This window comes from Ranitomeya variabilis, chromosome 5 (assembly GCF_051348905.1).
Source record: "Ranitomeya variabilis isolate aRanVar5 chromosome 5, aRanVar5.hap1, whole genome shotgun sequence".
Classification (NCBI taxonomy): domain Eukaryota; kingdom Metazoa; phylum Chordata; class Amphibia; order Anura; family Dendrobatidae; genus Ranitomeya; species Ranitomeya variabilis.
The window spans coordinates 438,069,591-438,083,876 of record NC_135236.1 but is presented as its reverse complement, the minus strand read 5'-3'; the positions used below and the strand labels follow the sequence as shown (position 1 = coordinate 438,083,876).

Below are 14,286 nucleotides of genomic sequence, written 5' to 3'. Positions count from 1 at the left end.
ACCGGAGGGAGCCCAAGAGCAGAATTCACAACACCCCCCCCCAATATGAACATTTCAATACTAAAATCTTACCCAATTTTTCTTTTTCTTCTTCTTGGCATCAATATCATTGCTACTACCAATGCTGGAATGACTTGTAGCACTATTGATGCTGGAGACACTCTCAGAAGAATGCTGTCTTCTAATCCGCATGTCTGCTGAAAGAGAAACCATCCTGTCAGTGTCTATGAAGCATTTCATCTGTGTATCAGGTCCATTTGCCACACATTGGACGATTTCATAACATGAATGAAGTCTTCCGAGCCATCCCTTCACAGATAACGTTGGGGGACAAGAAGTACAGGCAGTTGAATTCAAACTTATCCTTTTGTTCTCCCACTAAATAAGCCAAAGGTGTCTGGCAGCAGCTTCCTCTATACTCTCCATCGAAAACATGAAATCTTACATGTGAATGAGAGAGGTGGCTTAGATTGCTGTCGTCTGACCCGGGTTGGCTAGCTTGGTTGACAGCTATCTAAGGTGTATTGATGTCTCGCCGTTCTGTCTGTACCTGGTTTTCGACGTGACAATGCATGTCTTTGCTTTAACCCTTTGCTCCTTTCCCCCTAATTTGAGCTTGGATACTATTGGCTGTTACCTGAATGGAGCCTTCTCAGTTCCCTGCTCTGCTGCACAGCCGTACATGGGTGGTTAGGTCTTTGCCCTGCTGAATGACCATCTGCATGTGCGGTCCCTGGTTGCTGCTGTGGAAGCTGTCCTCAGGTTGCAGCTGGTGCATGACTTTCCACGTGTCAGTGCGTGCAGTCACAGCCTAGTGCCCTGAGCCTCAGTTCCTGCACTGATTGTGCTGTAATGGTTTCTGTTCATGCTTAGGGCATGCGCGGTCACACCTTCCCTGCTTTTATCAGGGTTAGGGTGTGTACTTGAAATTCTGTCCCCAGCCAATTGCTGAGGGGCAGCTCCTATATAAAGTTCCCCTGCCCTATGGGCGGGGCCTGAGCTACTCACAAAGCTCCTGAACTTTGCTATGTGTGTTTGTGTTCATGCACCTCTCCTGTCTATGTTTTGGTACCAAAGTCCTTGCCTTGATTCCTGTTTTGTCCTGTTCTGGTGCCTGTCCTGGAGGTGGTATATCCAGGCCCGAATCCTTGATCCTGTACCTGTCCTGTACCTGAACCTGTCTGAACTGTGTCTGCTATGATTATGTTCCTGGAATCTCTCTGCATCTGGAGCCTCACACCCTGTGACTTTGAGTCTCTTGTAACCGGTGTTTCTGCTGAGCATCTACTACTCTGTGCTCTGACTACCATGCGGTGTTAACCCCGTCTGACCCACGTCCAGTATGACGGTGCTTGCACCATCGTGCTTGAGTTCCTTCCTAGGTCCGATGCCCGGAACCTGATGAACGCTGCCTGGATCTTGGAGCCTGATTACTGGTGGTGCTTGTAGGTCATGTCGGATGTCCAGAACCGAATGACTCCTGTCTGATGTGTGCTGGTGACCCTGGGTCCAGATGTCCTGATGTCCTGTCTGTACCCTGTAACTCTGCCTGTGTCCTGACGTCCTTCCTGTGTCCGATGCCCTAATGTAACTGATGCCCTGGGCTGCCACGTCAGTGTCCCAGATGTCTATCCGGTATTCCTGATGTCCTGCCTGTGTCCTGATGTCCTTCCTGTGTTCAAATGTCCTGTCTGTACCCTGATGTCTCGCCTGCATCCTGATGACCTCGTGTAACATGATGTCTTGCCTGCATCCTGATGACCTCATGTATCCTGATGTCCCGCCTATGTGTGCCTCGGTGATCCATTGGTGCCTCGGGGTCCACTGGGTGGTACCCTTCTGGGAGGTGTGGAATCAGTTGCCTGGCATAGTCATGTTTGGTTTATGTACTGTGTGACTTTACTTTAGTAAACTTTACTTTCTCTATACCTGAATTTGTGTGGTGTAATCAAGTCCTACGTGTCTCTTTCCTTGTCCACATGCTCAGCAGCCACAGAACCCTGTTTTCTACCCTCCCCTAGTTCGGGTAGACCCGGGTCCCCCTCTGCGGTATAAAGGGCCCGTATTGCGCGCCCCACGCCTTCTGAGGTCGGTTGGCTTTGGGGGCGTCTATGGGCTGGGCCGCATCAGCGGCTGCAGCTGATCGTGACTATTGACACCTTTATAAAAATAAAAGTTTATCTTGGAAAAGTTCCATAACACATTGTTTAATCTTTTCTATTTGCACCAAGTCAATATTTAATAAGATCACTGAAGTGCAAGGTATAGATCCATGATTAACCATGCTCATCAGGCTTCGAGAAGACCCCTCAGTAGGTACAGGTCCTGCAACCAATAACGAGCCACTAAGCTCCAGTTGGTGACAACCCTAACTGACTCAAAGAGCTCTTCACTTGCTACGAAGGACTATTTGTATTGTTTTTCTGACATATAATGCATAAATATATATTAATATGACCTATGCACAGACATGCACATGTTCTGCATATATCGAGGTTAGTGCTCAGAATTTACTACTGATGAGTCCTATGGCTTTTGAGCTAGGACTGTAGTTTACTCACAAACTAATTTTTTATCCATAGTATTAAAGTGAACATTTGCTTACAGAAGAAACCTCATATATGGAATATAAGGTAGCAACTAACAAAAAGATCACCAGTAATTCTTGCTCAGTTTTTCACCCATACTAGGTACAAGTTGAAATCTTTTATGGGGCAGAGGCCATTTAGAGGTGTTATAATATACAGAAGGATATTTGGAGGTCTATATATACAATAACCTTTCTAGAGAGGATGATGACAGGAATTCTAGTGCCACCTATCTGATGTAGTAATGCTGGTTTGGCTTCTTATTCTAAATCATGTGGCACAACCCTTTAAAGAGTCGATATTGACATTAAGGGCATTGCTAGTTCCAATAGGTGGTAATAGAGTTCTTATCTTCTTCCTGCTTCATGAGGTTATTTGCATATTTCAATTTCCAGGGAAGCGATGCATGGCTGATAAGTCTCCTTGTGCTGACTTGGAACTCTTCACAAGGAGAAAGATTTCCCTTTACTCTTCGAGTTCTATATAGTCATAAATAGAAATAAAGATAGTAATTCTGCTCTGATTTACAAAGGAGTACCGATAAATTAGTAAGCGCTCTCACAACTTTCACATGCTGCTTAATTGTATTATATAATTCCCAACAGCCCAATTTGCACTAACAAGAAAATATATTTAGCGGTATCATACAGCACAGTAATATTTCTTTTATAGGAAAATCAAAAACAAAACAATAGTCTAAGGAGCCAAATACAACTTACCGACCAAGGCATTATTCTAACATTAAATGTTAGTTACTATGCATAATTATATCAGTTTATATGGAACTGCTATGCCATTTACTCTCTGACTGTCCAAAGAAATTTCCAGCCCTGAGTATCAGAAAATGTCCTCAAGCCAATATCGTCTTGCATCTTTTAAAGAGGACATGTCAATAGGTCAAAAGTAGCCAGTATTTGCTCTCATTTTGTTCACGCTGCTCCTGTTTGTTTTTTTTATCCGCCGTATGGTTCCAGAGATGTGGACCTTTTTATATAGTGCTAATTTTTATGGTCTTTGTTAAGGGCATGTGGATCACAGGATTCTTTGTGGGCATGTTTTTTCAGGCAACAGGGTAAGAAAGCATAAAAGGAGCACTAGATAAAAAATTATATATCTGGAACTGTATAGAGGATGTTATAAAAACGAAATACTCGGAAGAGTAGTGGGAATTAAATTAGAGCAAGAAATGAATACTTTTGACCTGGTGACAGGTCGCCTTTAATTTAAATCATGGTTTGCTATATAGATTGTCATCGCTTGAGCCCATAATTCTGAAGATATAATTCTGAAGGCTTACAATCCATCTGTACAAGATACGTGAATATCCACCTCTTATTCACATCATACACTGTGTAGTTATGATTACACACATCACCAGTCAAGGTCAAATAGGTAATTTGTAACTTAAAGTATAAGAAAGTTCTGATACAAAGTCCAGTTGACAATAAGAATATATGAAACCAAATTCCGCAATAGTTTGTCTTGTCAAGACTAAAGAAATGAATGGCATTTGGACAAATTCTAAAAGGCAAGAAGATTTGTTTAAAAGTAAATACAGCCCAATGCTGGAGTAGCTCGAGTGTAAGGATTTACCTCTACTATGGTGATCTGAACCATTGAGTGCTCCTTGTATAGCAGCTTGTGCTGCAGAATTCTGAACTTTCAGCAGCTCTATTGTCTCTCGAAGCTCAATAAGCTCTGACTCCTGGAAACAAACAACAAAAAAGGACATTTTCAAAACCTGTATATAGAAAATATTATTAAGATATTTATTAGTGGAATTATACAAAATATGGAGGTAGATCAGGATCTGGATTGGATGCAGAAGATTTAGATACTGCTAAAGTACAATTGAAAAACTTTACATGGGAAAGTTGTTTTTTGAATTGGTGTATGCTGATGGACAGATCTGGTGGCGGTGGAGGCTGATGGACAGGTCTGGTGTAGGTGGAGGATGATGGACAGATCTGGTGGATGTGGAGGCTGATGGACAGGTCTGGTGGCGGTGGAGGCTAATGGACAAGTCTGGTGGCAGTGAAGGCTGATGGACAGGTCTGGTGGAGGTGAAGGATGATGGACAGGTTTTGTGGAGGTGAAGGCTGATGGACACGTCTGATGGAGGCTGATATACAGGTCTAGTGGAGTTGGAGGCTGATGGACAAGTCTGGTGGAGGTGGAGGCTGATGGACACATCTGTTGGAGGTGGAGGCTGATGCACAGGTCTGGTGGAGGTGGAGGCTGATGGATAGGTCTGGTGGAGGTGGAAGCTGATGGACAGGTCTGGTGGAGGGTGATGGGCAGGTGAGGTGGAGGTTGATGGGCAGATCTAAAGGAGGTATAGACTGATGGACAAGTCTGGTGGAAGTGAAGGCTGATGGACAGGTTTGGTGGAGGTGAAGGCTGATGGACAGGTCTGGTGGAGGCTGATGTACAGGTCTAGTGGAGTTGGAGGCCGATAAACAAGTCAGGTGGCGGTGGAGGCTGATGGACAGGTCTGGTGGAGGCTGATGGATAGGTCTGGTGGAGGTGGAAGCTGATGGACAGGTCTGGTGAAGGGTGATGGGCAGGTGAGGTGGAAGTTGATGGGCAGATCTAAAGGAGGTATAGACTGATGGACAGGTCTGGTGGAGGTGGATGCTGATGGATAGGTTTGGTGGTGGTAGAGGCTGATGAATAGGTCTGGTCACATGCCTCTCCATAATCAGCCATTCTGAGAACAGGAGAACAGTACTTTCTGTGAAGAATGGAGAACTAAGAAGTACAGGAGAACCTGTTATACTTATACATTAGCAAGTGCCACAAAATCATGTCCCCAACACATTTTCTAAAATAAAGATATAGCGCCCAACTCATTCATAATGTACCTCCAACTATTCTGCTTTATTTCATAATATACTCCTACACACAGCCATAGAATTAAATGACAAAACTCTATGTGTCCACACTATAATGAGATTGATATATTCTGATTTGTAAAGCACGCACTGACCACAATAATAACTCCATCTTCCAAATGTTCTGTGCTCACTGTAGTAGTGGTTGCATCCAACATATTAGAAAATGTTCAAAGTCACAGGGAATCTGTCACTAGGTTTTTGCGAAGTAATTTGACAGCAGCATGAGCTTGAGACAGAGAACCTGGATCTAGCAATGTGTCACTTAGTTTACTGGGTGCAGCAGTTATGATAGAGTTTTCTCTGCTGATTTGTGTTAAACTCCACTCACACCACAGCTTTCTGTGCATGGTGGCAGAGAGCTGTTAATCAGTGCTGGATGAGGAAAGGAGGGTGAGGGTTGGACTACCATGCACGTGCCAAGTTGTCCTGTAGTGGTAATTTCCTGCGAATAAAACACTGATGGTATTGAAACAGCAATAATCAGCCTAGTAAGTGACATATCACTGTAATCAGGGTTTCTGTGCCTACATTATGATGCTCTCAGATAGCTAAAACCTGCTGACATATTCCCTTAAAGGGAAACAGGTAAAACTAATAATTATGCAGGGATTCTGACATAGATTTTTAAAGAACAGAGGCCTATGTATCTGATAATGTATGGAGATTGTACTGTGAAATCTGGTGACAGATCTACATTAAGCAAAATAAAATACTGATGCATGAATTGGATTTACAGTGGGGAAAATAAGTATTTGATACACTGCCGATTTTGCAAGTTTTCCAACCTACAAAGTATGGAGAAGTTTGTAATTTTTATCATAGGAACACTTCACCTGTGAAAGACAGAATCTAAAAATAAAAAACAGAAAATCACATTGTATGATTTTTAATTAATTAAATTTCATTTTATTGCATAACATAAGTATTTGATCACCTACCAACCAGCAAGGATTCTGTCTCTCATTGACCTGTTAGTTTTTCTTTAAGAATCTCTCCTACTGTGCACCTGTATAATTGCACCTTTTTTAACTCATTACCTGTATATAAGACACCTGACCACACACTCACGCCAACCTCTCCACCATGGCCAAGACCAAAGAGCTGTCTAAGCACACCAAGGACAAAATTGTAGACCTGCACAAGGCTGGAATGGGCTACAGGACAATATGCAAGAAGCTTGGTGAGAAGGCAACAACTGTTGGCACAGTTATTAGAAATTGGAAAAAAACACAAGATAACTGTCAATCATCTTTGGCCTGGGGCTCCATGGAAGATCTCGCCTCGTGGGGTAGGGATGATTCTGAGAAAGGTCAGGAATCAACACAGAACTAAAAAGGGAGGATCTGGCTAATATCCTGCAGAGAGCTGGGACCACAGTCTCTAACATTACCATGAGTAACACACTATGCTGTCGTGGAGTAAAATCCTGCAGGGCACGCAAGGTTCCCCTTCTCGAGACAGCCCATTTCCAGGCCCGTTTGAAGTTCACCAATGACCATCTGGATGATCCAGAGGAGGAATGGGACAAGGTCACGTGGTCAGATGTGACCACAATAGAGCTTTTTGGCATCAATTCCACTCGCCGTGTCTGGAGGAAGAAAAAGGATGAGTACAACCCCAAGAACACTGTCCCATCCATGAAGTATGGTGGGGGAAACATCATACTTTGGGGGTGCTGTTCAGCAAATGGGACAGGATGACTGTACTGTGTTGAAGGGTGGATGGATGGGGTCATGTATTGCAAGATTTTGGCCAACAACCTCCTTTCCTCACTAACAGCATTGAAGATGAGTCATGGCTGGGTCTTCAAGCATGAAAATTCCCCGAAACACACAGCCAGGGCAACTAAGGAGTGGCCCTGGAAGAAGCATTTCAAGGTCCTGGAGTGACCTAGTCAGTCTCCAGACCTGAAGCCAATAGAAAATGATTGGATGGAGCTGAAACTCAATGTTGCCCAGCGATAGCCCCGAAGCTGAAAGATCTGGAGAAGATCTGTATGGAGGAGTGGGCCAAAATTCCTGCTGTAGTGAATGCAAACTTGGTCAAGAACTACAGGAAACGTCTGACCTCTGTAAGTGCAAATAATAATTTCTGCACCAAATATTAGGTTCGGTCTTTCTATTGTATCAAATACTTATTTCATACAAAAAAAAGCAAATTAATTCTGTAAAAATCACTCAATGTGACTTTCTGTTTTCTTTCTTTTAAAGATTCTGTCTCTCACAGTTGAAGTGTATCTATGATAAAAATGACACACCTGTCCAAAAATTTGTAGGTGCAAAATTGGCAGTGTATCAACTACTTATTTTTCCCACTGTAGCTAATTCAGACTTGCACATTTAAACAGTACATAGATGAGTATACAAATTAAATCAAAACAATCAATTACAAAATAAAGAAAGCCACAATAATTTTTTCATAATACACCAATACAAGCCAATAACAATGAAAAAACTAAGAAAACATGAAAGGTCAAGTTTAACAGTTTTAGAGCCTATTGTTGAATGCACTATTTAAAAAAGGAGAATATTGACCTCCTTGTGATGGCTCATATAATCTTAAACCTTTCATCACTTTCTAGGCTTTAATCTACAGATGTTTCTAAGCTTTTTAGGTCACCTTTTGTTCAGCTGTCATTGTAAGGCTTTGCAGGCGGCCAGTCATATTTCCTAAGCTCTTCTCAAAAGCTGCCACTAAATGAGACTGGAAATGAAGCAAAGAGGAAAGTCATCAAAATTGTACCAACTGCTCGCATTCATGGCACATAAATCAGCTTGATAAGATTAGTCCGTATTTTTTCTATTCGCATCCATTTTTTTAAAGTATTGATAGAAGTAAAATCTTCTGTGGAAAGATGTGACATTATCTTTTCTACATGGAAATTGTATAGACAAAAATGCACTGATAATAGTGGAAGGTATTAATTTTACTTTGGTTCTAATTAAAATCATTATCGATTGTTTTCGCTCAAATCTATTTAATCCTACACAATAAAAAGCATACAATGTAACAATTTCTAAGCTTTGTTATTTATCTTTACAAATTTAAGTGAATATTAGTGATGAGCGAATGTGGTCCTATAACGTCTTATCCGAGCATGCTCGGGTGCTAAACAAGTGAGGTGTGCTGGAATAATATGTTCGATTCTCCAGGCCTGTATGTCTTGCGGCTGCCGAACAGCCTCAAAACATGCAGCCGCAGGGACTTGAACATATTATCTCAGCACGCCAAAGATACTTGGATAACACCCGAGCATGCTCAGATAAGACGTTATCGGACCACATTCGCTCATCACTAAATGAAACAAATGTGTGTAAAATACATATGGCGCACATTTACATCTTCAATTACTTTTGTCACATGCATTTTATTAACATAAAAAATACAACCAACATATTGCACATGAACATAGAAAAAAGGACAGATGTTGAAATACATTTGGTTCGCTGTAATACATTTAAAAAAAAAAAATACACTAAGTATGGGAAAGATCCTTAATCTTTGAACTTAGGTTTTACATTATGTCTCATTGAAAAAAACCTAGTCATGCAGTCTGCCTTTACTAAGATTCGTGAAAGAATGCCTCATACTAAAAAGCTGACTAAAGTTGATGTTGTGATGGCCTACATTTCAGAAAAATGCAGTTGATTGTTACATGTAGGAGGCAGTTGACAGGGTTTCCATATGGCAGGCTAAGACTACTGATGTGGACTCAGGACCAGGGTCACGAGAATCGATTCACTCATTTCTATTAAATATGTATTAAATAAAGTTTTTGCATTTTAATTTTCACTCCTGGTGCTGGATATACCACCATTGGATTCACTTCTGTAAGTGATATTGTTAAAAAATGTAAGAGTTTAGAAAGCACAGCAACTCAACTCAGCCATGAAGTAGCAGACCAAGAGCTCTGCGGAATCAATAACTACATAGGTCCAAACCACCTCAGACAAAAATGTCCATTGGGAGCTTCAAACATTCCATTTAGTTCACCTTTATTTTCATGTTTTGCAAGGAGTGGATAGCACTGCAGCCTTGAGGCGCTGGGGTTCTGGGTTCAAATCCCATCAAGGACAACATCTGCAAAGAGTTTGTATGTTCTCCCTGTGTTTGTGTGGGTTTCCTCCAGGTACTCTGGTTTCCTCCCACATTCCAAAAACATACTGATAGGGAATTTAAATTGTGAGCCCCATCGGGGACAGTGATAATAATGTGTGCAACCTGTAAAGCGCTGCAGAATATGTTAGCGCTATATAAAAATAAAGATTATTATATTATTATTTATCTATTTTTGCAAACGTATTTGATGTCTATTATGGACCGAAATGTATTTAATAGGGATGAGCGAATATACTCGTTACTCGAGATTTCTCAAGCATGCTCGGGATCCTTCGAGTCTTTTTTAGTGTTCGGAGATTTAGTTTTTCTTGCCGCAGCTGAATGATTTACATCTGTTAGCCAGCATAGGTACATGTGGGGGTTGCCTGGTTGCTAGGGAATCCCCACATGTAATCAAGTTGGCTAACAGATGTAAATCATTCAGCTGAGGTGAGGAAAACTAAATCTCCGAGCACTAAAAAATACTCGAAGGACCCCGAGCATGCTTGAGAAATCTCGAGTAGCGAGTATATTCGCTCATCACTAGTATTTAACTAAAATGTTCCTGGAACTTGTTTCATAAATATTGTCAGCGAGCCAAGTAATACCAGGAAAACAAAATCCACATGAAGGCGTTGTAAGAAATTGTAAAGTTCCGTGTATGAGTGATAATGCTGTTGAAGTTGTATGCTTTCAACTTTTCGGGAATAATTTGGCAAAGGCACTTCTCTCTTGCCACATGACTGTGCCCCAGTGCACAAAGGGAGGTCCATAATGCCATAGTTGGGTGAGCTTGATGTGGAAGAACTTGACTGGCCGCACAAAGTCCTCCCTGACCTCAACCCCATTGAACATTATAGGGATGAAATTGCAAGCTATGCCTTCTGGTCCAACATCAGAGTAGGGCCTCACAAACTATTTTCTGGTTGAATGGGGAAATAAATCCCATAGCCAGTCTCCTAAATCTTGCAGAAAGCCTTCCCAGAAGAGTGGAAGCTGTTAAAGATGCGAAGGGGAAAGACAACTCCATACTAATGCCTAAGGATTTAGAATTGAAAGCTTCTATAGGTAAAATGTATAAGTGTCCCAAAACCTTTAGTTTTATCATATAGCGTATATATTTTCAAAAAGATTGCAGACAAATACTTTGGTGTGAAAGGAGTAGAACCTTCGAATAGGAATTCTTCTTATATATCTATCATTATTTATGAGTCACATGTTGTATGCTGAAAAAAGGAAGTGGCTAGGCCCTTACATATAATAATACATTGATCAAACATTTATACCAGCTATGTGTAGCAAAACAATTTCTAGTGCCAGAATGCATTCAAAATTGACATCAGCCATTTCCTACATACGGTGAATAACAAGGAATAAACAAATCATACTCACATTAGCAGACAACTGAGATGTCAACGTCGCAACTTTCTCCTGTGACGCATTCAGTTCCCTACGCAACTTTTGTACCTGCTAAATAAAAGCATTTAAATAACACATTTTAACACTCATCTGATTTTCAATAGCAAAAATAATTACCGGTAAGCAAAATTTGCTGCCTATTGTAGACCAACAATGGCACAAATGTTTCTCTTCTCTGGGAATAATTCTAGTGTGGCTGGAAAATAAATACCTATTTTATTGCCCATGACAGAGGACGGCAATAGAAAATTGGGCCTAAAGTGCTGTATTGTCACTGAGCGCAATGTAAAGGATAGAAGATTGAAAGTAATATCTTGAACATTACCAGAATTGTTCCATAACTTGAACAGGCTTTCAGGATATGAAATGCCATTCACAAAATGATTGGAAGATAGGAATCTGGCAATTATGAGACAGGTCATGTTACTCTGATATTAAAAAAGTAATAGAGTCACAAGACAGGAGGAAAACTGGACTTCTTGAAAACAAAAATGAAAAAAATTCAATTTCCTGCCCATGATAAACACTTTAGCAAGTGGGCAAAAGTTGATTCCCTTTAAAGTCAAATTTGTGGCACGTAACAGCTATCAAGATCATGATCCTGTGAAAAGATGATTAAGTCAAATAAATGTTATTTGGCGCCTTTCATTCACAGAAAAAGACTGCAAAGTTAAAGGGGCTGTCTTCTTTTAAAGGAAATCTGTCAGCAGGATTTCACTCCTCAAACTATTTATATGTGCATATAGCGCTTTCAAATTAAAGTCCAGCAATACCTTTATATGGCCAGTCCATTGCTCTGTTATTGAGAAATTAGAGTTTTAAACTATATGGAAATGAGGCTGTAGATCTGAAAACTTTGTCACTCCAGCTCTACTCCCCGCTCAGGGCCACCTCTTCCTGCTAACAGCCCCTATGCTGTGTGACTTCACACAGAGAAGCCATCAGCCAAACAGGAAGAGGCAGTACTGGACAGTCAATAAAGCTGGTGTGACAGAGGATTCAGATCTACAGCCTCATTTGCATATCATTTCAATCTCTGATTTCTCAGTTACAGAGGAATGGTTTGGCCATGTAGTGGTATTGCTGAACTTGACTTAGAAAGAGCTACATGCACATATTACTAGCTTGGGCATTGAAATCCTGTTAACAGATCTCCTTTAACATTTTTACTCCATAAGCTCAGAAACAAACTGAGCTTCCAAAGTCCAGCAATGCCTCTTGGACGCTGCTCCAATCTTTGTTGATCGGCTGCACAGGTGACTTCACATCGACAGCACTGAAGCTAATTAGTGGGCTCAGCTGCTTGGGCCAATCAACAAATATCAGAGCAGCAGCTGAGAGGTAGTGCCGGACCCAGGGATGATGAATAAAAGCTCTGCTAGTTATTTTATGTTTCTGAGTGGAATAAAAGACAGATAAAAAGTCACTGTCTCGCCTAAACTCAAAGAGGTTGTCCTCTTATCAGTCCTTTTACCAATTGTTAAAATTGTTATTTGTATCAAAGTGTAAGCAGTTGTGAACATATCACGCTGATTCACATTCTGTGGGTAGCAATGTGACATATTTACTGTGTTTTTAGATTGGATCCTAAATAAAAGTATTAAAGCAGAATTAAAAGCTGTTTTTTCCATCCAGTGCTGGTTTTGATAAGAATTGTACACAGATCACAATTAGTTGCTGCCCCTTTGCACCATACACACAGCCTCTGCCAAATACTACCAGTAGGTAATCAATTAATTGTGACTTACATTGGGAATGTTTCAGTTATGAAACAATGCATATTTTAAAGTGATATTTCTAACCTGCTTTCATTTTTATGGGAACTGTAAAAAAAACACACCCCCCAAAAAAAAATTACCTCTGAGTGTGCTTTCTCTTCCGCCTAGAAAACATAACATATATTTTACTATATGAGATATGCAATTTGACTAGCACATTCTGTGCTTCAACTTAAGAGAACCAAAGCAATTCCAGGTAGCAAACTGTGCAAAAATGAACTTTTTTTGCATGCATGATAGGAAATAATATAAATTCTGATCTTTACAGATTCTATGAGACTAGTTTGTTCACGTTTCTGATATGTTTGAGGATGTGTGCATCAATGGAATATGACTTAACACTCCACCCTCCCCACACGGTTCATAGAGGACTTTGATACATTAGACCATGTGCACCAACATTTAAGCAATCCGTTGCTCCATTACTAGAAAAAAAACAACAACAATGTTTTATTCCATATGCAAATGAGATTGGAGTGCTCCAGAAGTGATCAGAGCACTTCTCTAGCCTCCGCCTCTTTGGCTCAATACTCTTCCTTACGCTTGACTGACAGCTCACTAGCTTGACTACACAGTCAGTGAGCTTTAAGTCAAGCAAAAGAAGGTGGACATTAAGTCAGGGAGACAGAGGCAGTGGTATTGCTTTCTTCTCGGGAAGAGTGATGCTACGTTTGGAGGCAAAGAAGGATAACTGCATCCAGGTATCACAAACATGCAACACATTTCACACTCCAGACCACCAGGGGGAGCTTCTGCTCCTATTTATTAGGTCACTCCCCATATATATATACAGTGGGGCAAAAAAGTATTTAGTCAGTCAGCAATAGTGCAAGTTCCACCACTTTAAAAGATGAGAGGCATCTGTAATTTACATCATAGGTAGACCTCAACTATGGGAGACAAACTGAGAAAAAAAAATCCAGAAAATCACATTGTCTGTTTTTTTATCATTTTATTTGCATTTTATGGTGGAAAATAAGTATTTGGTCAGAAACAAAATTTCATTTCAATACTTTGTAATATAGCCTTTGTTGGCAATGACAGAGGTCAAACGTTTTCTGTAAGTCTTTACAAGGTTGCCACACACTGTTGTTGGTATTTTGGCCCATTCCTCCATGCAGATCTCCTCTAGAGCAGTGATGTTTTTGGCTTTTGTGCTTGGCAACACGGACTTTCAACTCCCTCCAAAGGTTTTCTATAGGGTTGAGATCTGGAGACTGGCTAGGCCACTCCAGGACCTTGAAATGCTTCTTACGAAGCCACTCCTTCGTTGCCCTGGCGGTGTGCTTTGGATCATTGTCATGTTGAAAGACCCAGCCACGTTTCAACTTCAATGCCCTTGCTGATGGAAGGAGGTTTGCACTCAAAATCTCACGATACATGGCCCCATTCATTCTTTCATGTACCCGGATCAGTCGTCCTGGCCCCTTTGCAGAGAAACAGCCCCAAAGCATGATGTTTCCACCACCATGCTTTACAGTAGGTATGGTGTTTGATGGATGCAAC

The 14,286-nt window shown here is 41.0% G+C and overlaps 1 protein-coding gene across 6 annotated transcripts in view; it reads right to left on the bottom strand.

Moving 5' to 3' along the window:
• NAV3 (neuron navigator 3) overlaps positions 1 to 14,286 on the bottom strand; it is an 898,866-nt gene that overhangs the window by 58,836 nt on the left and 825,744 nt on the right. For 3 of the 6 annotated variants that reach the window (XM_077265345.1, XM_077265346.1, XM_077265343.1), the window contains 5 exons: positions 12,861 to 12,884; positions 10,976 to 11,053; positions 8,105 to 8,188; positions 4,182 to 4,293; positions 73 to 197 (listed from right to left, as the gene is read on the bottom strand). In XM_077265345.1, the coding sequence (XP_077121460.1) occupies positions 73 to 197; positions 4,182 to 4,293; positions 8,105 to 8,188; positions 10,976 to 11,053; positions 12,861 to 12,884 (423 nt within the window). The remainder of the gene's footprint in view (positions 1 to 72; positions 198 to 4,181; positions 4,294 to 8,104; positions 8,189 to 10,975; positions 11,054 to 12,860; positions 12,885 to 14,286) is intronic. The other 3 variants (XM_077265344.1, XM_077265347.1, XM_077265342.1) reach the window with 2 other exon arrangements.